The sequence below is a fragment of the Antechinus flavipes genome, chromosome 2 (assembly GCF_016432865.1).
Source record: "Antechinus flavipes isolate AdamAnt ecotype Samford, QLD, Australia chromosome 2, AdamAnt_v2, whole genome shotgun sequence".
NCBI classification, from domain to species: domain Eukaryota; kingdom Metazoa; phylum Chordata; class Mammalia; order Dasyuromorphia; family Dasyuridae; genus Antechinus; species Antechinus flavipes.
The window spans coordinates 361,212,362-361,236,399 of NC_067399.1; the positions used below are offsets into that span (position 1 = coordinate 361,212,362).

The window sequence follows — 24,038 nt, forward strand, 5'->3', positions numbered from 1 at the left end:
AACAACGCTGCTTGGTTTGGGGATGGGGAGGGGTGGGGGGTTGTTTGTTTGTTTTACTTTTATATCTGGTATATATCTGTATCTGAGTATATGCTTTATAAGGTGTTATGTGACTGAACTATATATAGTCTATGGTATGTAAGTGTGTGTTTGTGAGTGTGTGAGAGAGACAGAAAGAGTCTATGACAAGTGTCAATGTTGCCTGGGTAGTTTAAGTATGTGTCCTGCATAAAGAACGTTTGTTTATTTATGGGTGGTATATCTAAGGGATGAGAAATGCATTTGTGTGAAGGATGGTGTGTAGTGTTTAAATCCATAAAAGAAGTGATTGCAATTGTGTATATGTGATCTGGGCATGTAATCTGGGCATGTATTTGAATGATGGGGTGAGTATAGCTAACTGTAGTTAATTGTTGATGTTTGTATTGCATATATGTGATGTAGACAGTCTACGGAATATGAAAAAATTAGAGAGAAACAAGCTGAGAAAATTAACTATGGTGTGTTGAGAGGCTGTTCTCAGATCAAGACCCAAGAAAGGTAGTCCGTCATTCAGTACCTTCCCTTTCCCAGCACTACCCTTACAATATTTCGGAGCAGTGAAATAATGATATTGTGAAAAGAGTTCTTCACAAGACCAAGGTTTCATTCCCATTCCTGTCATTTAGAAGCTGATCAGGGTGACTCACTTAATTTCAATGGATCTCAGTTTTCTAGAATTTTCTGGTAATAATAATATATTATCCATCTCATAAAGCTCTTATGAAAAGTAAATAAGATATCTGTCGATTTGTGTGAAAACCTTAACGTACCTAATTAACGTTATTACTATTAATCTGTGATGGGATGTGGGGAGGGAGGGAACAAAGACCAAGTCCCTGTTTCACTCTTCATTCTACTAGGATGGTCAAGGATTCATAGAATCACCGAATGAATTGTTTATTACTGCAGAAAGAACTAAATGCAATTCAACTCATTTAATTTTACAGATATGGTTTGCAGTGTGAAGTGATCTTTCCTAGGAACACACAAAGGAGTTAATTAACAAAGCTAGGACACGAATCCTAGTTTTTTTGATTTCCAATACTCTACACCACCTTCAGCCCCTCTTTCTCAGCAGTTGTGTCAGCTTCCGGGCCCAGAGCGACCCGAACACAATTGGAGCCCGCAGCCGGTCTGAGCCGCCCCGCGGGACGCGCCTATTCCAAGCTAGTTGATTGGCAGCCTGTGCTTGTTGCTTCCTCTCTCTGACCGAGCAGCTGGGTCCAAAGCGGACATCAAGAAGCAACGAGGAAGACTCCAATAGCTCTCAGAACTTGAAACTTCAACCCCCAAAAGTCCTTGTGCCTCCTCGAATATTATCACTCGAACATATACACAACTGCACTTTGTAGCTTAGAGTGGGGCTGACAATCTGCTCCTGGGCCCCAACACACACACGCACACACATACACACACGTCTCCACAATAATTTTAGCCCTCCTGAGTAGCTGTCAAATGTTTGCTTCTCTCACACACCCCAAGTTCCGTCTGTTCGCTGTGACTCTGGTTTAAAATTCCCTCTGTGCCTCAGATACCCCAGCTCTAGTGCCCCCTCTCTCCGCACTGGAGGCCGCAGCTTCGAGCGTCTCCGCCCTGTGTCCCTGCCCCGCCCCGTCCCCCGCCTTCCTCGTGGGCTCCCAAACGCAAGAGGAGCGAGCCCGGGTCGAGGCTACCCTGGAGCTGTGGGCTCTAAGCTTTGAGTTTGCAGCCGCCAACCCCTAAGTCCACAGTGACCAGCACCAAGGTGGGTAAGAGCACACAGCTTTGGGGAGCCAGGAAAAAGAAGTTGAAGAGACGGGACCGGGAGAGAATGGAGAATTGGTAGGGAGCAGAGGGAGATAATGCCTAGAATGTGAGGGTAGGGAACTCTCACACGCGGTAGCCCTAGCTGTTCCTATAAGCTACTGAGACGCTGGGAGCTTTCACATTGGGCAACCCTAATTACCCGCGCCAGAACTGGGCCGTTTCCTACAGATATTTCCCGTCTCAGTCTCCGCTTTTGCCAACAATGGCTTCTGGCACCCAAGCCCTCATTTCGGATCTTGGCGGGCCTGATACCAGGGCTGATCTGTCAGCGACTGTTCTTTAAATGTTTAAAGGACAGACCTCCCGGAGAAAAGAGCAAAACTAGAAAGGGGGCGCCGAATCAGTTGGCACAGCAGAGCAGAAAAGTGGAAGGGAACCAAGAGCGGTGAGAAATGTGAGGTAAAAGCTGGACAGACTGATAGACACACACCCTCTCTTGCCGGTCCACAGCTGGGAGTCTTGCCTTTGGCCAGTTGTTTTCCAGATGTACATTATGAGTGTCATTTGGGTGGCTCTGAGTTGTAGAAAAGACGATTTCTCCAACCCGGCAGTTTTTAGTGTTGACCGTACTTGGCATTCCAGGTGCTTTTGGGGATCTGTCAAAGCCTAGAGCGCTGCGGAGCTGACGAGTGCGGTACAGGAGCAAGGCTTACACGGGTGTGTGTGTGTATGTGTGTGTACGCGCGCGCGCGTGTAAACCGAGAGGCTTGGAATTGGATCTTTATGTGATTGTGTGTGTTTCCTGGGACTGTTGGGGAATGGTGACGTTCAGGATGGTCCAAAGTTCCACACTCTACTGAACCAATACCCCAGGTGCGGACCCACTTCTCCTCTGCTCGCGGTTCCGACTGCCCTGGATGCCGCCGGCCTTCGTTTCGTAGCCTAAGTCTTTGACAAATTTATACTTCGTGTAAATTCTTTAGGAGTTCTGCGCTTCGTCAAAACTGACAAATGCGCTGGGAAATTTAATTCCAGTGAGCTGACCTCACTTCACATACTCGGAGGTTTCATCCCAAATAAAAAAGCCGTCCGAGGCCGGAGACCAAAGGTGTCTGGGTGGGGAGCATTGAGGGCGGGAGACAAGCGGAGGAGTGGGGACTGTAGGTAGCAAAAAGGAGAGCACTTGGCCAACCCCGCCATGGTCACCCTTACCTAAAGTGTTGGCTGATCCCAGGGGACTGGGGAGGGGCGGGGAGAGAGAGTGGAGAAGAAGAAAAAATGGTCGCTGTGACAAGTAGCCAATTTTAATGTATCTAGTAAATGTTATACTTTTATGGACAGCGTTTGCTGGACTTTTACAGGCTGCAGTAGCCACTTGATCCAGCTCCTTAAAGAGATCCCGGGAAAAGCGAACGCTTTGCCCTGCCTTAGCCTTTCCAGTTCAGCCATTCACGTATCTAGAGCTGAGACTTCATCTGCAAGTGTCCTTTGGCGAGGGTTTGGGAAAAGAGCGAGTACTCTCAAGGGGGATCCCGTTACCTAGATGGTAGAAGAGGCAGGGTGCCCTATGAAGAGAAAAATTGTATGGATGTGTAGTTGTGTATCCATGGTTCCCGTTTCTTTCCAGAGGGACTGGGGCTAAATGCGTGGCCTTTCATTGACGCCCGAGGCGGGGACCTTAGGCGAAAGCTTTCTTCCCAAAACCTTGTTCCTAAAAATCAAAGTTTGGGAGAATAGGGAAGGTAAGGAAGTGCACACCCTTTCATTTCTAGCCCAATAGGGAAAGTAGAATCTATTTTTAATGGGGGAAAAAAAAAAAAGAAAAATGTCCTTAGCGCCTTAAAACCCAATATCAGTTTCTCTAGGCTGAGCTGTAATGTTATGAGTGTAAAATGGAGGGAGCTCGGGTCCAAGGCTTAACCATTCTGTTTTCCTTCAGACCCTTGGAAAGGTTCAAAGGTTCATGGAGCCTTAGTTTCCTACTCTCTAAAGTGAAGGAGCGGGAAAGATGGGGGGGGGGGAGAGAAAAGGGGGGGAAGCTTTGTTTTTTCCCTTTTGCACTCTCTTTGGGGAGTACGGGAACTGGTCGGCCACCAAATAAAGAACTGACTGAATTGAGACAATCGTCAATTCCCCAATTGCTCACTCTGTCAAAACTAAACTCGGAGTTTTAAACTACTGACATCCAGGCGGGAGAAGTTTGGAGATTGAAATTTGCCTGGTCCGGGTTTCCCACCTATCCCGATTTTCCCATTTTGGGAAAGTTTCCTGTTGCCTGTCCTCTCCACGCCCCAATATTTACACTTTGCTTGAAAATGAGCGTAGGTCTGGGTATTCAGGGCCGAAGAGCACCGACTTTCGACCTGTTACACCATTCCCACCTAATCTTAGGTTTGTCATTTGGGAGCTTTCACGACGCCCATCTTGGAAACTTCCAAATAGCTTATATTCCATATAGTGAAAGTGGTTTATTCTGTCCCTTATGTCTCAGTCCAGTGGTTGGTTACAATACAGTCGCCGAATTTATATCCTTTGTGCAGTGACTGACGCGGGATTTTTCCTGCCAAAGGATCTGACTCTACTTTAGCTCTTGACTTTCCCACCTTCCTTTCAGCACTCCCAGCCTACGTTGGGAAAAGGCTGCTGGTGGTAGTTTGAAATTTTCTACCTCTTTCCTTGACTTTGGTACACTCATCGTCCCTCGGACAATGGCTATCAATTTTTGAGGCTCTGGTCCCCAAATCAGAGTATGAAAATTGTCTACCCAGGAAGTTTGTGTCCTCCAGCTCTACTCACCTAAAAAGTAACCTATGCCTCCCCTTTACCTGAGCGCTGACCCGATTGGAAAGTAGGGACCAGGCCTGCCTCCTCTGGCATGAATTGAACCATTACAGAGGTTACCCAAGATGGCAGAAGCTTTAAGGATTCGGTCTCTGACTCTGAGCGCCTAACAGAGTGGTAGCTGTCTGGGGGTTTAAAAAAATTAAAAAGCAACTGAGCTGCAAACATGGGATTTCAGAGGAGAAAAGTTCCCTCTCTGGATTTCAAATCCTTTTTACAAAATTTTTAAGGTCTCCTCAGTCTGTTCCTAGGGATACCCTCTAAAAAAGAAAGTCTATTTGGAAACTATGGATCCTCCAGTTCTGCTTCTGGCCTCTTCTCCCTCTCCCCTACCCCCACCCCCATACATACTATAATATTAAGAGGAAAGTGCTCTCTAGGTGGTTAGAGTTGGGCATTCGGAAATGTGAACGCAGAGTTCTTCTCAACTAAAAAGGTTGAGACAGGGTATTTGCGGAGGATGGCGTGTCTAGATGGGTAATATAAAGTTTATCGTTTTCTCTTTACCGTCCTCTTACTTTTGCTCTGGGACGCAGAACCCGAGGATTGGATTTTTTTTTTTTTTGAGGTTTTGTAAATACTTGCACCGATAGAATGAAGCCTTTTCTCCTTAATACCAGTGAACAGGGTTTCTAGCACTCATAGCAGCCTCCCCCAGAAGCCGGGAGAAGGGAAGAGGGGTGCCATACAGAGCCCGGGCTCTTTGCTAGGTGCGGACAGTGTAGTCCACATCCCCCTCCTTGGTTCCTCCTTTCCCCTTCCCCAGCCTTGTGTCTGGTCGGAAGGCCCTGGGGGAAGGGGCTTAAGCTATGGGCTGGGGGGTTGGGGGGAGAAGGGGAAAGGGGGAAAGGGAGAGAGAGAACTCCTAGCTCTTCCCCGTCTCACTGAAACCTTGGGGTTTCATTTGTATCTATTAAAATAAAATAAGCCTCCTTAAAACCTTTTTCCCCAAATCCCTCCATTCTCCTTACACTAGCACACATATCCGCCTCCGGTATCCTTCCCCCAGCCATTAGTCTCTCTACAAAAGCTGTGAAGGAGCTCCTTGAGGGCCCAGAATAGGAATCCATCCTTTGGAGGCAGAGAGGGAGGGAAATTATCTTTTTGCTTAGAGGGAGATGGGGGAAGAGAGATGTCGGGGTCTCTCAGCTCAGCGTCTGGAGAAGGGTAGGTGGTCTCTGCCCATTTATTTAACTAAACTGGGTTTTCTAGTTTGAACTTATCCATTTCACTAAGAAGCTTAGAGCAGGAATGTCACTTGAATAGCTGGGCTAGAGGCAATTTGACAGACCCCCACTCTAGAAACAAATTCCTTTTCCTCTTTTTTTGGGGGGGAGGGGGGCGGGTTAGGGGTGGAGGAGAGGGAATTAAAGAGGAAAAAAAACACAGATATGCTAGCAGGAGAGGAAAGACAGTGAGGAAGCCTGCACTTGCCAGCCTTCCCTTTTCCCCAATTCAAAGCAAGTTTGGTTTGGAGCCTAGAAAATAGTGGCAGTAAGCCCCGAATCCAGCCCCAGCTCAAATCTGATAGCTATGACCCACATCATGACCATTTTAAGACAGAAATCAGTTTGAAAAATCAAATAAGACTGCTCTGTTCATTCTGATTTGTCTTCCCTCTCCTACCTGGAAAGAACCAGGCCCCTTCAGCCTACCTCATTCCATCTTGAACTAGTCTACTGAGCGAGTCCTCAGTGAGATTTCTCCCCAGAGGCCCTAGTCCAGAACATTCCCTAACTCAGAGAGCCAGAACCGCCATCCCTTTCAAATAGAACAAGTTAGAGGAAGCAACCTACGGGATCAACTCAACTGCCATGTCCAGCACCTGCCGCTGCCCAGGCAGTAGAGAGAAAGGTCAATAGAGGTTTCAATTTCCTCATTTGGTATTAAATGACTCTTAGGGTCTCTCCTACACTCCTAAGGCCTGGAGACAGGGCCCACTCCATCTGCTGCACCCAGAGATAGAATCCTGACTCCAAATCTCTCTCAATCTCCATCCTTCCTTTATTTGTTTGTTTGTTGTTTTCATTTTGTTTTTCTTGTTTGTTTTGTTATCTTTGGAATGAAAATAGTACCAGGGAAGTGGGGAAGAAGTCATGGGACACCTTATGCTATGGGAGTCATAGATACACATGCTCCAGTATCCTGGTACCAAGTTGTTGGCTGCTTTTATGAGCTGTGTCTATATACCTGAGTATGCCACATGTTGAGAGTATATGCAGATATGTCACCTGTATGCATGTCAATATATATGCCCCTGTCAGTGCCACAAAGGTTAGCAAAAGTGCTGTCTACATGTGATGTTCATAGATAAAATGGGTGGGCATTTTAATGTATAAGTACCAAACAAAAGTACTGTATACCTGATTCTGTATTCCTCTGATAATGTATACATATCGTTATGTATATCTATATCTCTATTCCTATGTACTCATACATTAATGTGACATTTTATAAAACACAAAATGAAATAAATGTGAGCCTAACCCTGTGAGAATGCTGCAAAATTTCCTAGGAAGCAATCAGAGAATAATCAACTTTGATGAAGTAATCTCTGGGGCTAAAGAGGTCCCTGTATAAGGTACTCAGTATGCTGATTTTATGCTCCAGAATGAATACCTGGAGTTAACAATAGATTTAGGAAACTGGGCAATCTGGGTACTGCTGCTGCTTTTCAGCACAAAGATAAGTCTTTAATAGTCTCAGCTAATATTGGTAAGAGGCCTGCAAAGAAGAAGCATCTTCTTATAGGGTTTTAATTCACAAGTACCTCCATGTTTTTTACACAGTCCTCTTTGAGAAAGAGAATTGTTCCTCTCTGAGGCTGTAGGTCTCATCTCTTTGTCTGATCCTGCAAGAAAGGATTATGAAGGAGGCAGCAGACAAGGGAGTAGATTTGTGACTAAGAGATGACAGATCAGAAGTAGTGGCAGCCTCTCTGCTTAGTTCAAGGTGCCAGGGTGGAAGGGCCAGAATCCTTGACCAGGACCCTTTTCCCCAGAAGCCTGGGTCTCAGTCCAAGCTGGACTAAGTGATGGGTTGGTAGAGTGGAGAAGCAAACCAAAGTCTTCACAGTTTTCTCTTAGGCTTGGCTTGAGCCCACAGGTTTAGATATAAAGAGCAAACCACCAGAAGATTTAAAGTTGGCTCTCACAGATCACCCCAACTCACTCCACCTTGTGAGTTTCAACTAACACTTTTGGAGTGTTCCCAGAACATTAGTCTAATTTCCAGTCTGCTTCATCTTCACAAGTAAACACCTTGATAAAAACCTCAAGCCCATACAGCACTCACTGGTATATTTTATCGTCATGACAAACTCCTGAAGTTGCTTACAGGTCTGAGACTACTACACTACAATCCAAATCCCAGTTTGGGTCACCTTGCACCCCTCTCCTGACTTTCTCCTAATGAGGAATTTTCCACTCATTAGATAATGCTCTCCTTTGCCAAAGAGAAAGAGAGAACCCCAAATTCAAAACGGCCTTGAACCTTTAACTTCCAATTTCCTGCCAAAGTTTCCAGCCTTGAATTTTGTTTGTTACCTTTTTAAAATTTGTCTCACAGGATTGTTTAGAGGAGGGGAGGGATGGAAGATTTGGATGTATTCTGGCAAAGAGGGAATGAAGAAAGTGTGTGTGAGTGCACATGTGAATATATGTATAGACACACACATACATATGTATGCTTGCACATCTTTCCTTTATTCTCTCCGTTTTATTTAGAAAGTTATCACTTTGTTTTCAATCTACAAGATGAAAGTGGGGGGGGGAGGTAGTAGTGGTAGTTTGAGAATACTTTATGATTAGAATTGTTTCCTCAGAAAAATTGAATTTGGAGAGCAAAGTTATATCCCGCTCATATTGTGGAGCTTCCCAAGGATACCTACCTAAAATTGCTATTGAGAATAACTGACTGTCCCTTCTTTAGGGGTTGGGGTGAAATATGCCCATCTCTTTTGGAGAATATACAGCCCAAGCCTCCTTATGGGGGGAAAAAAAGCCTAGAGTTAGTATTTAAGTAGGTGGTCAGAACTGAAATCTCTTTCCCACAACAAATCAAGTGACTGTTTTGGAGTGTCCATAGAGAAAGAGCAGTTTTGTTTAAAAGTAGAACAATTTTTAAAAGAAAGGGGAATAATTTTGGTTAAAGGATGGAAGTCAGAAGACTTGAATTGGAATTCCCATTCTGTTACTTGCTACTTTTGTCTCTAAATTGCTTGCTTTCCCTTCTCCCAGCCTCAGTTTTCCTCATCTGTAAAATCAGAAGAAAGTGGAGCTAAATGACCCTTTAAAGTTCCTGTTGATTCTAAATCTAGGATGCAAATGCCTGATGAATCCTGCAAAGAGTATGAGGAGGGAAGAGGAATTTCCAACTTCCCAGAGTTCTAAGAATGGGAAATGGGGACTCAGAACTAGATCACTAGCTTCTTTCAAAAATATGTAGAGATTCTAAAAGACTGGCGCTCAGGACTGTTTTTCTCAGAGTACAAAAAAGGGAGGATGACCTAGTTGCTCATACAATCTGAGGACTGGGAGGAAAAGAAAAGAGGAGGGAGGGAAGACTACGAATTACGGAAGAACAGTACCACAGTGCCCAGGCTGGGGAAAATAAGAGGACAAATAGGTTCCAGGTTTGACACATTCCAGAATTTCTTCAGGGATAGAATGAAAAACCCTTACCAACTTGTCCTCTAGGCCTAGTTCTGACGGTCTGAGAGGAAGAGGAAAAGGCCTTCGAAGGTCAGAAAAGGTGAGATAGATGAATTCCCTGGAATTGGAGGGGGAGGGGGTACAAACCATTTATCACAAATGTTTAAAATTGAATTTTTGTGGCTTCGAATGCGTTTCTCCCAAGCTACAGACGAAAGTGTCAAAAGCCGCCTGAGCCCAAGCCGAGTTCTCTCGCAGATTTCAGAATAGTCTCTACTGCCCACCACCCCCAGGCACTCAAAAGATTGTTCTCCCGCTACGATGAAAGACGAAAACTGCTACGATAGTAGCTAATCTGTCTATATGTATTCCAGAAAAGACCTTTGGGGAATGCGGCTCCGCTTGCGTCTAAATGTTTCTGAGTTCAGGTGAAGAATCCAGCATGCAAGTATGTGTGGTGTTAATAAACTCTGAAGGGCTATCTAAGGTCTGCCCAGGTTTCAGGAGATCTGCCTATTTGAGGGTAAAGACAGAAATCACGATATTCAAGGTTGTATTGAGCTGGGTACATCTTCTTGCATGTCCTCCTCTTGAAAAGCTTCGGGTGCCCCGCCGCCAAAAATTCAATTGTGGCCTCTGGCTCTGTTACTTTAAAATAAGACTCGTTTTTATACTCAGAGTTATTGGGGAGTGCAGAGGATTGATAAGTCTTTTTGGGACTGAAACGTTCATATTGTCTCCCTTCTGAAAAGAGGATAGACGTCGGGACGCCTCTAAACCTAGGGTTCGGAAGGAACAAAGGAGGGACAAGAAAAAAATAACCTTCTACTCTGGTTCATCCATTCTTTTAAAAATTTCTAAAGTCCGGCACAAAAACTACTAAAACTCTAAGAGGCAGCAATGGCGAAAGGGGGTAGGAAAAAAAGAGATAAGGGAAAGTTGGGGAAGATGGGAGAGAAGAATTCAAACTCGCAAAATAATTGGAATGTTTTCTTATACTTTTCATAAATTAGTTCAAAAGTTATCCCTCACATCTTTTATTGATTTAAAAGCAAAATACAGTGTCACAATGGATCAGCCGCGTCTGAGTGAAAAAGAATCAAAAAGAATGCGTCCTTACAGTTCCCGAGAGATCTCATTTCCAAATGCAGGCGACTTCCTCCCTCTAGTGAACGGCAATTGCCTGTCTTCACCCATTTTCCATTGGTAGCCCCCTCCTAAGGTCGGCAGAGCTCCCAAATCTTTGAGATTCCCAGGTTTAGAAAAAAAGGTGACATAAAGATGGGAGGCAGGTTTTACAAACCTCCAGCCAAAACAGTGTCCAAAGAATGGCTAAATGGATCTTTCCTTCTTAGATAACTAGACTATCTTGCTCTCCTCATTGATAGCTATATCTCCACCATTTACTCCTTTCCAACCTTGATCCCCCTTGTGTCTAGAATGTGGGAACAGTATTAACTTACTTTAGTTATCACTACTACCCTTTTTGTTGTTATTGTTGTTGTTCCATTTCCTGGCAATTACAATATGTTACTTTATTCCTATTCTGGGGACACCTCAGACCCTTGGCGCTTTCCCTCTCTGAAATATTTTTAGGTTAGGTCCTAAGGATGGAGAGGCTCTCAAACTCCAGGGACCTGGAGAGGAAAGGAGGGAAACTTTGTTTGGGGGAGTTGGGAGACATAGATTAGAACCTCAAGGTGCCAAACTTATAAGCACCAAAACCCAGCTGGGCCTGAAACTCAGGGCTAAACTCCTAAGTATCTGAAAAAGCCAAAGATGATACTTTCTAGATATTATCACCGTTAACAGATTAAAGACTGGTTTCATAACCCTGGATAATAGGATTCCAAGAGGGACCCCATAAAAGAGGAGGAGAGTAATCTTTGAGGGACATCCTCTAGATGAGTTACCAGATTGGGACTACTTTTAAAAGGTCAACTAACTAATGGAGAAAAAGTGCTCCTTAACTCCATTCCTCTGACTTAGAAACAAAAGATATCTCTAATTAATAGCTAGACAGGGTAGTTTTGGTGTTGTGTTCCCTAGCCTCATATTTGGAGGTCAGAACTTTTTGAAGTGAGGGAAGGAACCATGACTGGACAAGGTGCCATATATGTCATGGGCTTACCCGGCCCTGTATAAGTAAAAAGAAAGGAGGAATAAAGGGTCACAGTTTCCATGCTTCTGCTCCTTAGTTCCTGCCTTTGGGGAGCCCAGAGCTAGTTCTGTTTGCTTATGACTCAAAAGAGTGAGTTAAAAATTGTCCAGTGAAATCTCGCAGGCAATCTTTAGCCAGGACCTTGGTAGATCAGACAGCAGGTGAGTTTGAAAAGTCTATCCTCAAAAAAAAAAAAAAATGGGTTCCTATTCAAGGCCTCATATCCCAAAAGGCCCTCCCCTTCTCAGTGCAGACCACAAGGAGCCCTGGGAGCTTAAGGGGTTTTGTCTCCCCTTTTGCACATTTCAGTCCAGGCCCAGGAAACTAGGAACAGGCAGACACCAAATGACCTAAGGTTAATCTCTCTGTGTGCTGGCAACACTGTTCCTCACAGTATCCCAGGAAAGAATGGCAAAAGAGAGGATTTTGACTGAGATGTACCCCACCATGTGTACAGTGAAGAGCACAACAGAACTATGGAACATTTCAGGGTATATGTTATATATAGTTTTATACGTGGTTTAAGGAGTGTTCAGAAATGCAAAATAAATGACAAATAACAAGGTATAGAATGCCTGAAGAACATAGTGTATAATGCTATATAAAGACAATCTCTATTGTGTGTTAACATTCATTGAAGCTCAAAAGATTCTTGCTCCATATATGTGCAAAGACACAAACCTCAATACAAAATTTTATATATATATATATATATATATGTATATATATATACATATATATATATATATATACTATGTCAATGTCTCCTCTCCTCAGTGTTCAGTGACTCTGAACGTCTTTCAGTCTTTGAGATAGAAGGGGGCTGGGCTCTAGGAGAAAAGATCCCTTGGCCCAAACTTTCCTAACTCTTCCACCCTTCCACTGCAGTAATGGAACAAGAGAAATGTAGTACTAAAACGACTATTTCATCTAGGAAAAAAAAAGTTTCTACTTTTCCAATCCCGTCAAATTGACTGTGGTATGGAAGCCATAGAGGAGGCTTGATTGTATAAGATCCCGGCTAATTAGAATCGAAGGCTGCTATTAGCTCCGAAGTAAGTTACTCCCTCACATCTTTCTTCTAAAAAAGAGCTAGGGGAGGTGACACTGAATAGAAAAGAAGATATTAAAGTTCTTGGGTAATAATAACTCACTCTGCCTCCCCTTCACGCCCTAGGAGACGACTTTGTATTATATTGTATATACTTATTCTAGAGGTTGATATATGTATTTAAATATTTGGGGCTTGGCAGAAAGCTGAGTCCAGGAAGTTAATTTTGTTGAAAATAAATCATAAAGGGCTTCAGTGCCATCTGACACGAATAGGACGCGCAAAATTGAGATTGTATTGTAAAGCCAAGGCTGAAAACAACATGTCAAGTAGGGTGGGAAAAGGAGACAAAGCTTAAGGAGACTGGTAGTGTGAGAGGGAAGAACAGAAAAAAAAAAAAAAAAAAAAAAAAAAAAAACGAGAGAAAAAGAGAGGTGAACAGAGATGGAGAATGAGCGCCGAGAAATCGAGGTACACAGAGATATACTCAGCCTGAGAAGATAAAGATAAAAGTGAGACTCAAAGCGGGGTGGGTAGGGATCGAAAGGAGAGGGAGTAAGAAGGGAGGGAGATGCAAGGGGAGGGAGAGAGGCAAAGAGGGAGCAGAGGCGGAGGCAACCAGAAAACTAGATTCCGCCCTCCCTCCCTCCTTTCTCTCCTCCTTTCTCCCATCTTCTCCCACCCCACCCCCCAACCCCCAGCGCAGGGACTGCTGGAACCTAGTGGAGCGCGTTGTTGCTTTAAGACCGCCTCTGTCCGCAGCACCCGGTGCCTTAGAAACAAGTTACATATATGGGGAGCTGCAGCAGGCGTGCTGAGTTTAGGGATCTGGGAGGCTACGAGCTCAAGAAAAAGTGTTCTCCCCGCGAGACGCGGAGGCTTTGACCTTGCAAGGGGAGGAGCTGAGTTTTAACTGCTGGCATTTGTTGGGCTGCAAGTCACTTGAGTCTCGGTTGCGGCGCACCGCTCGGTTCGTTCGGGCTCGGCTTAGCCTTGCTGTGGGAAAGGGGGGGCTCTAGGCCCACCAAGCGCTGCCCATGGGGCGGAAAGCGCGCTACTGCCCGCGCCACAGCCCCGGGGTGCCCAGTGGGCTGCCCGCTTAGGCGCTGTCTTTTTGTCCCTGCAGATCCGAGGGAGCCTTTGGACAGAGGAAGAGTCCAGGCTGCCCCCAAGGGTCCTCTTGTCCAAAACTGGTGCCGGGCCCCAGCCGGACTAGAACTAAAGGACTAGAAGCCCTCGCTCCCAATTGGCTTCTGGGGACTGGGAACTGAGCCCGAGGCCTCTGGGCCCCCGCTACTGCCGCCATGGATTCCTTTAAAGGGGGTATGGGCCTGGAACGGCTACCCGAAGGACTTCGGCCGCCGCCACCCCACGATATGAGCTCCAGTTTCCACCTGGCGCGTGCTTCTGACTCGCGAGAGCCCCTGGAGAATTCGGCAAGCGAATCTTCAGACACCGAGGTCCCAGGTAACACTCTCCCCGCCTCTCTAACCTACACTCACCCCCATCCTACCCCGCCTTCACTTCCTTCTCCTCCTTCTCCCCCCAATTGTGACCTCCTTGGTAAACTCAGAATCCAAGAAGTAACGAGGACTGAGACTTGGGGAAAGAAAAGCACGGGGTACAAGAGAAATCCCAGCCAGAGAGGCCCGTAGATAAAAAGCAGCCATCCTAGGGTACACTATTTAGTGCGGAAGCATGACTGTCACCAAAGCTACGAGTGCGTGGGGAACTTGTGCAACCTTGACAGCACCAACGAAAAGTCTTCTGCCCAGGCTGGCTGCCCCCGAGTGTTCCCGAGAGGAATTAAAATATTCTCCTACTGGTTACGGAGTCGACCCTGGCTTTTCCCTCATTTCTTTCTTTCCCGGAAGGGGAAAATTTTTCATATACACCATAAAAACATCGAACTCTTTTAAACATGTTTTTCTTTTTCTTTTTTCTTTCTTTCTTTTTTTTTTTTTTTTTTTTTTTTTTTTTTTTTTTTTTTTTTTTTTTTGAAATACATTACCCTGTATTAACTAAAGGGAAAAAAAGATAAAAACAAAAACAGAGAAACCTGGAGAGGGCTAAACAGAGTCTGTATTCTCCGGGAGCAAATAATAGGACGCGATTGGTTTTGCTTAGCTGGCTTTTCAAACAAATGGGAAGCCAGTGATTTTAAAGAATTTGGTGTGAAAGGGAAAAAAGAAGAAAGAAAAAAAAACTGACAAAAATCTAGAAAGATAGATGAGTAAGAAAGAAATTTAGAAAGGCTAGAGACAGAGACAGAGATAGATAAGAGACAGAGAACGAGGACAAGAACACGGGAATTAAGTATTTTAAAAGGGATAAACAGCGAGGGAAGAGTGGGAAAATGAGCAAAACTGAGTAAGAGAAGATTAAAGTTCTGCCCTGGGTCTTCTTAGGTGCGGTTCCGAGATTCCGGGACCAGGGAGGCCAATATTAGGCGGGATCCCCAAGGCCCAAAGCTACCGGGGGTTCGGGCCAAGCGCCCTCCCTCTTGCCCTCCTCAGGCAGAGAAACAAGCAGCGCTTGCATGGTGTAATCTGAGCACCCGAGAGAGGTGGGGGAAAGGTCCGGAGATTTTTTCACTCAAGTTCACTGTAGTTGTTTGCGCCGGACTTTGGGGATGCCGAATGTCTCCTTTTTAGAATTTAATTCTGAGACCTGTAAGCAATCCTTTTCGCTTCCAAAAACTGTTCCAGAAATGGGAGCTAGAGAGTTAAGTAGATTTTGATAGACAGATTGCTCTCTCGGGCTAAATGTTACTCGCTGGAGGCCCTTGGGAGCCAGCCCCACATGCTCTATTTTCCAGACAGGGAAATCTTCCTTTAACCCAGAGGGAGGAAAAAGAAAAAGGAAAATTGGTTTTCAATTAATTCATTTAATTTTTCATTTGAACGCATTTTTTTTTAAAGGTACAGAGTATATATGGGAAGGTTGAAGGGAAGAGGCGCAAGACAAGCACAAAACTTTATGATGATTTATTTACTTTATATTTATGAAAGTTAAAATTCAATTTAATTCACTCTTCACAGTCCTGAGTTCCATGCTAAATCAAAGATAAATTCCCCCGATAGCCAGGGAAGAACTGCCGGGTTATTTTCTACTTGTCCTCGACAAATCCTTGCTCATACAAATTATCAGAATTAAGTATTTAGAAAGAATAAAGGATAGCAACGCTTTTGTTAGTCTGTAACAGGACACCAGTGTGTTTCTCTTCCCCCAAACTCCCATTCCCTTACCCCACTTACATCTCTGTAATCGATATATATTCTGATTATGTGTGTTTCTATGTCTGTCAGTGGGGACTGGGTGTTTTCCTCTGTGTGTTTTTGTAATTATAAATGCCTCTGTTTAGCTTTCTGTAAAAGCCTGTGCTTTTATTCATTTGCGTGTTTCTATAAATGCCTATTTGGATTTGTGTGTGTTTCTCAGTGTGACTGTAAATATATGTGTATTTTTTGTGTGTGTTGGAATGTTTTTTTTTTTTTTCCCTTTGTGTATCTACAAATGTGGGCTAGTATATTGGCGCCTGTTTTTCTGCATTTCTCAGTTTGTGTGTCAGTAAATGCCTGTTTTCCTCCTTTTATTTGCTTCTGTCATTGGTGTTTCTCCCTCTGCTGTATTTCCAAATATCTGGGATTTTCTAACGTAAGATTTTGTCTGTTTTCATGTGTTTTTGTCTTTAACGCTCTTTTTATTCCACTTGTGTTTCTCTGTATATGTCTACAAATGTCTATGCATTCTCTGCTTATGTCTTTATAACTTCTTACCTATGAGTGTTAATATAAATGTTTTCATGTTTGTCTATCATTATTTTTCTCTGAGTTTGTAGGCTTTGTTGAATTCATGCCTCTATATTTCTCCGAGGTTTTTGTGTTTCTCTAATTGCTCATCAGTGTTCCTCTATTATGTACTTGTATCTATAAATGTCTCTTTGTGTTTCTCCATTTGTGTCTACAAATGCCCATGAGTGTATTTGGGTACACAAATACTTATGTTTCTCTCCGTTTGGGTGTCTCTAACTATGTTTGTGTTATTCTTTGCTTGTTTCTGGTTTAGTATCTAGATAGACCTAAACTCAATTATTTTTCTCTCACTTTCTATGCTAATTTTATCTAGGAGTCCAGGATATGTTTGTATCTGTCTTTATTTTCATTCCCTTGCCTGAAAAGTGAGGCCTGGGAGACTTCAGCCCAAGGAGAATTTAGATTTTCCTCAAAATACTCTTTACTATCACTACATCTCTGGAGGATTCTGAATTCTCACTCCCCCAGGGTGCTGGGTAACTAAACCTGGATGGGGAAGGAGGGAGGGCAGGTGTTAGGAGCTTGGGACAACAATTATAGGTTTGCTTAGAAAGGACTGGGTACTGCCAAGTTCACCTAGAAGTTATCTGAGTAATGGGAGCAATAATTACGATTATGATATCGTAATAAGGAATAATAATTCAAAATACACCAGCTAATATTAAAACCTAAAGGAATAAAAACCAGTAACAGCAGCAAAACAAACGTGTTAGCGCAACCAATAATTGCAGCAACAATTACAAGTAACATGTAAGTTTGTTTCGGCAATGATAATAGTAGCTGAACCGAAATTAAAAAAAAATAATCATTATTAAAAGAAAAATTGCTATTTTTCTATCAGAAAACAAAAGGAAAACTCGGCCCCTTTCCGTAACAGATTCAGTGGTAAAGGTTAGTAGTGCTGTAATAGGTCTATTAGCATGTCAATGAGCAAGAGAAGCTTGCTCAGGGGTCTTGTGGGCTCCGGCGGCAGGGTTAGGGCTTCGAGCTGCCTGGCCAAACGGTTGTGTGATTCCTGTGTGGGTGGTGCGCCCTTGCAGAAAAGGAGCGGAGCGGAGAAACCAAGGGCAGCGAGGACGGAGGTGGTGAAGATCCAGCCAAGAAGAAAAAACAGCGCAGACAAAGAACGCACTTCACTAGCCAGCAACTGCAGGAACTTGAGGCGACTTTCCAACGCAACCGCTACCCGGACATGAGTATGCGGGAGGAGATTGCCGTGTGGACCAATCTCACCGAACCTAGAGTCCGGGTGAGCAGGCAGTAGGGGAAGGGAGATGTACATCGGGGCGGGTGGGACCTGGAGATATACAAGAGAAACGATATACAAGAAAGGTTTGCACCTGTTGGCAAGGAACTCCTTATCATCGCCAAACCTCAGAAACTGGTATCCAAAGGTCGAGAAAACCTCTATTCTAGATACACTAACTGGACACGGGAAACAATAGAATGGGAGAAGAATGAGGCACTACAGGCAGAGAAGCAAAGCCCATGGAAAATAGTAGTCCTGGTTAGCCATAGAGCTTTCCACCCAGCGGGTAAGAGGGCATTTATCTCTAAGAGCTAAATTCTCAAACCTAGAAAGAAGGAGTAGCAGGGTTGAACTCCAAATGAGGATTGCAATCCAATTGGTTTTTGCCCCTACTTTCATTCTTTGTACATATGACCTCCTTGAAAACAGACAAAACAATTTTTTTTTTTTTTTCTGTATGCTCGGTCACGTTCCTTTTTTACCCTCCCAACTTCCCGAGGTAGAATCCACCGAGAAAAAGCCTTGGAAAACCCTGATCAGCCCAAAAGGTATTCATCACCGAGTAGTCAGAGAGAAAAGTAAGAAATTAAAGGGTGAAGAAGGGCAATTAGACCTGAGCTCCCAGAACCAAGCCTTGACTCTAGGCATCTCCAGGGGACATACTGCTAAGGACCAAATCAAAGGCCAGACAAAATTCTTTGGCCCTAAAAAATTATCTACCAATGTTTCTATGACTTCCTGAAATTCTTAGGGTCAAAACCCCCTGCCATGGCCTAAAGTACAGACCTTCTGTTATGGGACTGCTTCCTACATACCTGAGTCTATAAGAATGAGTCCCACATACTTCTGTTGGAAAGATCTAGGACGCCCCCATTCCATCCCTCATCTTCCCTATGCAAATCCACTCACAATCATCTTACCCTTCCTTTTTACTCTCCTGGCAAAACACATTTTCTCCAACCTTGTAGTGACATGCAAGTGCTAATCAGAAGGAAATGTATATGAGGAGTAAAAGACACAAGCACACCCAACTACAAATAGCAAGAGAGTCAGGGGAAATTTTTCCTTTAAAGGAGGAAGGGAGAAAACCCGGGGCCAGCATCTAGCTGTATTTCCGCACTAGACATATGAATGCCTGCTTTAAATACAGCTATTTGTGAGCAGGTAACTTTGGATCTGTTACTATCCCTGGCACTTAGTTATAGAAAGCAGTAAGTGCCAGATGTTCGAGCCTCTTTTTCCTTTATCCTCTGAGTCCTGCTCCATATAGAAAGTCCCAGTCACTCACTGGGACACGGCATTGCTTGGTGGCAAAATTCGACTTTAACAAGAGCCCTTTGTTCCTTTTTTGGAAGGTTTTCTCTCATGGCATCTAACCCAAACCAAATTAAAGAACCAAAGGGCATTCCCAAGTCACCTTCTGACTCCTGTAAAGAGGGAGGGAGGATCACTTGGCTTAGGGACTGAGAGAGAAGGAGAAAGAATGTCCAAAAACTATTTGGCAAGTGAGGCCCTAAATCAGAAGCTTCCCAAAATCTCCGCTACCAAACTGTGGCAGTAAGATCAGAAATGATTCGGCAGAGAAGGGACGGGAACAGGTCTATCAGCACCAAAGAAAAGGATAAAGAGATGGATCTGGGTACCAAGGCAGCCTCTAGTAACTCTTAGGTCTCCAACTTGTTTGCACTAATCAGATAGAGCAAACTATTAATAGATAAGCTCATTGCTGAGAGGTGAAGATAATATATCTCAAATCAACAACTTTGTGGACTTGGGGCCCAGTGGGCTGAGAGTCAATGGGATCCCCAAGGCCAAGACTAGGACTGGAAGCTAACTACAAATGGCCTGGACTTGGGGGAAAAAAAAAAGGAGTGGGTGTTAGAATTAGTATTGTTCAAAAAGACCTTCTGTAGATGGGCGCAGGAATTGTGGTAGAAGGTCTCAGTGCAAAGTGCAGAACTCGGGAAGATGTGTTTCTGTGATCCTCTAAGTGTATTACTGCAACAAGAACTTCAGGGTTGCCCAATCCTTGAATCAGCCGGTATTTGAGGGAGATACATACATACAGAGAAAAGATGGGAGCCGCCATTTCACTAGACAGGACTATTCCCAAGCTCCTGGGGAGCAGAGGGATAGAGATAGAAAGAAAGGAGATAGAGATAGAGAGAAAGATAGAGAGAAGACAATTCTATCTGCACTTTCAGTGGAATTCAAAGCTTAGAACAGAAGTCCAGTGTCCCAGTCTTTCCTCTCTTCTCCAATCTCTGCTCTAGTGGCTTCTCAGAAAAGTCTTACCCCCACCCCAGATCTTCAAGTATGCTTTCCCTCCCCTTCTCCCCCACCTTCATTCCCCAATAAAAAAGAAGGCGTTACTGCCCCAGTCAGCTCTCCTTCAGGGGCAGAGGGGATCGTTTATTTTCTGTGAAGGCAAATATTTGGATTAATCCCACGCAAGGGCTCTAGACAGCCGGGACCAACTTCTCTCTGAATTAGGTTCTCCCGATCCAAAGTCCTGTTCAGGCCAAAATTTGAGAAGAAAAGGGACTCAAATTGGCTCAAGTTTGGTGGCTTTGAGATTGGGGGAGGGAAACTCCCCGAACACAAACAGGATTGAATTAGGTTTTTCTTCCCGACTCTCCCTAGCATCTTTGCTTATTTTTTTAAACACTTTTCTCGACCATCTTAGGATGGCAAGTTTGGCCCAAAGTCTCATTAGTTACAAATCTCTACCGGAGAAGTGATAGTTTTTAACCTAAACCGACTAATCCAATTCCATTTTTATGATCTGTAACAGGGTTGTTGTGTTTTTTTTAAGTTACTTTGTAGGCTCCAAAATCAGGCTACATATGATTGGTTACTGATCTGAGGAAATAGACATCCAGCCAGAAGAAAATAATAGAAAGCCGAGAAGAAGGAAGCCTTGAAATCTGTTTAAGCAAATTACATAGAGGAAAGGATAGGAGAGTAGGGAAGGATAAACTAGAAAAGGTTTTTGTTTTGTTTTGTTTTAAGCAGAGTTTGGAGTTGAAGTGGCAGATAAAATCAGATACTGAAAAAAAAATAGCATATTTCTGGGAGAGAAAGATGAGGGTGATTTTGGAGAAGGACAAAGATCTGGTATAGAGGGAAATGAAGAAGGTCTGGTATATGAAGAATATAACGATCAGAGGTAGAAAGGAAACTAAGAATAGAGAATACCCTTCTGGGAGAGAAGAAACGTCTGAGAGTGGGAGAGATGAGAATTTGGTACTGAAGGCAAATAATGAGGAACCTGGAGGGAGGAATAAAAGGAGGACCCGGGGAAGGAGGAGTAAGAAAGTCCAATTTTGGAGAGTCTTCTAGAGAAGAAAGAGGGTTCAACATGGCATGGCTTGGAGGACAACATAGGCTGAAAGAAAACAGAGCCTCTCAGTCCAGATATATCTTGCCCCTCAAATACATTTGACACTGATGCGGCTCTGCCCTCTCCCTCTGCTTCCCTTCTCCCAGGTCTGGTTTAAGAATCGCCGAGCCAAGTGGAGGAAGAGAGAACGCAACCAGCAGATGGACCTGTGCAAGAACGGCTACGTGCCGCAGTTCAGCGGGCTGGTGCAACCCTACGAGGATGTGTACGCCGGCTATACATACAACAACTGGGCGGCAAAGAGCCTCACGCCAGCGCCACTGTCCACCAAGGGCTTCACCTTCTTCAACTCCATGAGCCCGCTGTCCTCCCAGTCCATGTTCTCTGCTCCCAGCACCATCTCATCCATGAGTATGCCTTCTGGCATGGGTCACTCGGCAGTGCCAGGCATGCCCAACTCCGGCCTCAACAACATCAATAACCTAAACAACCTCACTGGCTCCTCACTCAACTCGGCCATGTCGTCCAGCGCCTGCCCCTACGGCCCGCCAGGCTCGCCCTACAGCGTCTACCGGGACACGTGTAACTCCAGCCTGGCTAGTCTCCGACTCAAGTCCAAACAGCACTCCACGTTTGGCTACAGCAGCTTGCAGAGCCCGGGCTCCGGCCTCAATGCCTGCCAGTACAATAGCTGACCGAGTGGGGAGGGGGCCGGGCCGGGCCCGGCCAGGGCCAAGCCGGGGAGGAGGCTCCCAATCGGACTACCACGGACCACACGTATCTTTTACTCTCCCCTCTTCTTTTCCCCACTCTGTTTTGTTGTTGTTTGTTTGTTTGTTTGGTTTTGCTTTGTTTTCTTCTCCTCCACTCTCCCTTTAAAAAAAAAAAAAAAAAAAGACATCGGGAAAAAAAAAAAAAAAAACACGAATAAATGGATGAGTTGCAATTTCCCCCTGGATTATGCGGGTTGTATGTAATTACTTGAACTTGCACAGGCGAAGTGAAAAGGCCACTTTACGGAGATCCGGCGATGATAAAAAGTGGAGAGGGGACCGGAGAGAGGGAGAAGTGGTGGCCAAGGGAGGGAGGGGTCCGTGCCAGCACTATAGAGGGCGGGATGGGGCCAGGGTGGGGGGAAAGGGGAGAGGGGGCGCAGGAGGTTGGAGAGTTTGCCACTGCGAGGGTGGGAAGGGAGGGGGAAGTGCAGAGCTGGGGAACCTGAAGAAGAAGTTTAACCTATTGGAGCTGAGACTTTTGCTAAGAGTAATGATGAGAGGAGAGTCAACTTCTTAACAAAAGTTCTATTTATAAATGCCGTTACTGGGCGCTGGAGCATTGTCCGCGGCGCGGAGAATAAACTGTTTTTAAAATGCATGATTCTTGACTTTTTTTTCCCTTGAATTAAAAGAAATGAGGCAGAGAGAAGTTTGTCAAAAGACCCTCTCCATCTGGCCCCGGAAGCCCTCCAACAGCATGCCTAGATGTGCACACCCCTAACTCAACTTAGGTCAAAGTCTGAAAAGGCATCCCCTCGTCCTCACAGCCAGTTTCTCGGTGCCCAGCTCATGAAAGAAAATCCAGATCTGCAGTTTTCTCTGAGGTCAAAGCCCAAGTTCTGATAGCCTCCACTTTTAGCCTCTAAGCCGCTAAGCAACGATCTTGTTTCGTGTGCGGATAGAAAAGGAGGCTAAGAATACTGTGTCCAGAGCAGCCTAGTTCATGTCATTCATTGCATACTCGTTAGACACTTTACTTTGCCTTTTTCTCTTTTCTTGTGCCCCGTCAAGAGAAGCTCATGCATCTGGAGGGCCACCCTGGACTTTGATATTGCAGTTGATAGAACACAAACAAGCCCAATTATTAGTCACTGTGCCAGAATTCTAGGTACCGTGGACTTGCTACTCTTAAAAAAAAGACTTCAACTTGAACATTGAAGAATTCTGTGACTGTCGGTGTTTGTGTGTATGTGTACACACATATACATATAAACGTGTATATATGTATATAAAAACATATATATGTTTTTTACCCTAGTGGTGGGTGAGGGCTTCCAAAATTGGAAATCCCGGAAACAAAGGCTTCCATCGCGTCTCCCCTAGTTCGTTAAAGCTTACTCAGAGATTTTCCCGGGGCATGTGACTCTGGGTACTACGTCTGAGCTTGTACTGCTCTAAAATCACTGGAGACTCTGGGTTACATTAGAAGCAGGGATGATGAAGAGGTAATTGTAATGATTGTTCCTTTATTCCTATCTCAGTCTCGACATTTTATGATTCTCCGGCCTCGGTGATGGTGGCCATCTGTAATCTTATGGCTCCATTTTACTGTTAGTTTTCCGCAAAGCATAAAGAAATTGAGGCGTCTGCTGGCCCGCCTCACTTCAGTTTCCCAAAGCGCTCCCCAATCTCAGCTCTAAAACAACGAAAACAAAGCCTTGTCGGTGGCCACCAAAGATATCGTGGATATTTTTAACTGCCGGAACCCTGCTGAGGCTATATCCTGGTCAGGCCTAAGGAAAAGCTGAGACTTCTCCAGTTTAAGTCCTCCGGAACAATATTTCGAAAGTCTCCCATTCCCTCCCTTTAGCCTCCCATTCCCTCCCTCCACTCCCCCGCCTCCCTACCTCCTACCCCCATCTTCCGATAGCTGCTTGGGCTCTGAACCCCTGGCGAGTAATTAAGCCAAATCTTTGTGAAGCTTAGTAGACTCGAACGTTCAGCTGTCAAGCCTATTTCGTAGAAAATGAAGGGCAACTTCTACTTGCGCCTCCATCAAAGTTGTAAATCAGTTTGTAGCGTGTGAGCTCTGTGAAAACTTTGCACACCCCCTGGCTTCTGTCTCTGTCTTCATGAGCTCTTACAGCGCCCTCCCAGCCTCGCTCTCTTTATGTTGGATTTTATAGATAAATGTAAATATCTCTATATCGATCTATAAATGTACCACCATTAAAAGTAGTCTTAGCGTGGTTTAACATCTGGTGAACACTAATTTCTTCATTCCGCCTTGCTCAGGAAGGTCTTGGAAGCCGCCAGAGCGCGTCTGTGGAGGCCTCAAGTTGTGGGAGAGCTCTGTGAGATACTGTATCCTAGCCCAGAGCCTGAGCTCCGCCCACATAGAATTTAGCCCTGGTCCGGGGTT

At 44.7% G+C, this 24,038-nt stretch overlaps 1 protein-coding gene across 2 annotated transcripts; it reads left to right on the forward strand.

Annotated features, from left to right (window-relative positions):
• Positions 1 to 1,695: 1,695 nt before the first annotated feature.
• On the forward strand, positions 1,696 to 22,274 carry PITX1 (paired like homeodomain 1). 2 transcript variants are annotated; one of them, XM_051978162.1, is made up of 4 exons: positions 1,696 to 1,786; positions 13,620 to 13,960; positions 17,349 to 17,557; positions 21,047 to 22,274. In XM_051978162.1, exons 2-4 carry the CDS (start codon positions 13,798 to 13,800, stop codon positions 21,593 to 21,595), a joined length of 921 nt encoding a protein of 306 aa, XP_051834122.1. In that variant the 5' UTR covers positions 1,696 to 1,786; positions 13,620 to 13,797; the 3' UTR covers positions 21,596 to 22,274. The 2 variants fall into 2 exon arrangements, with proteins under 2 accessions (XP_051834122.1, XP_051834121.1); XM_051978161.1 differs by lacking the exon at positions 1,696 to 1,786 and having other exon boundaries at positions 13,298 to 13,960.
• Positions 22,275 to 24,038: the final 1,764 nt, after the last annotated feature.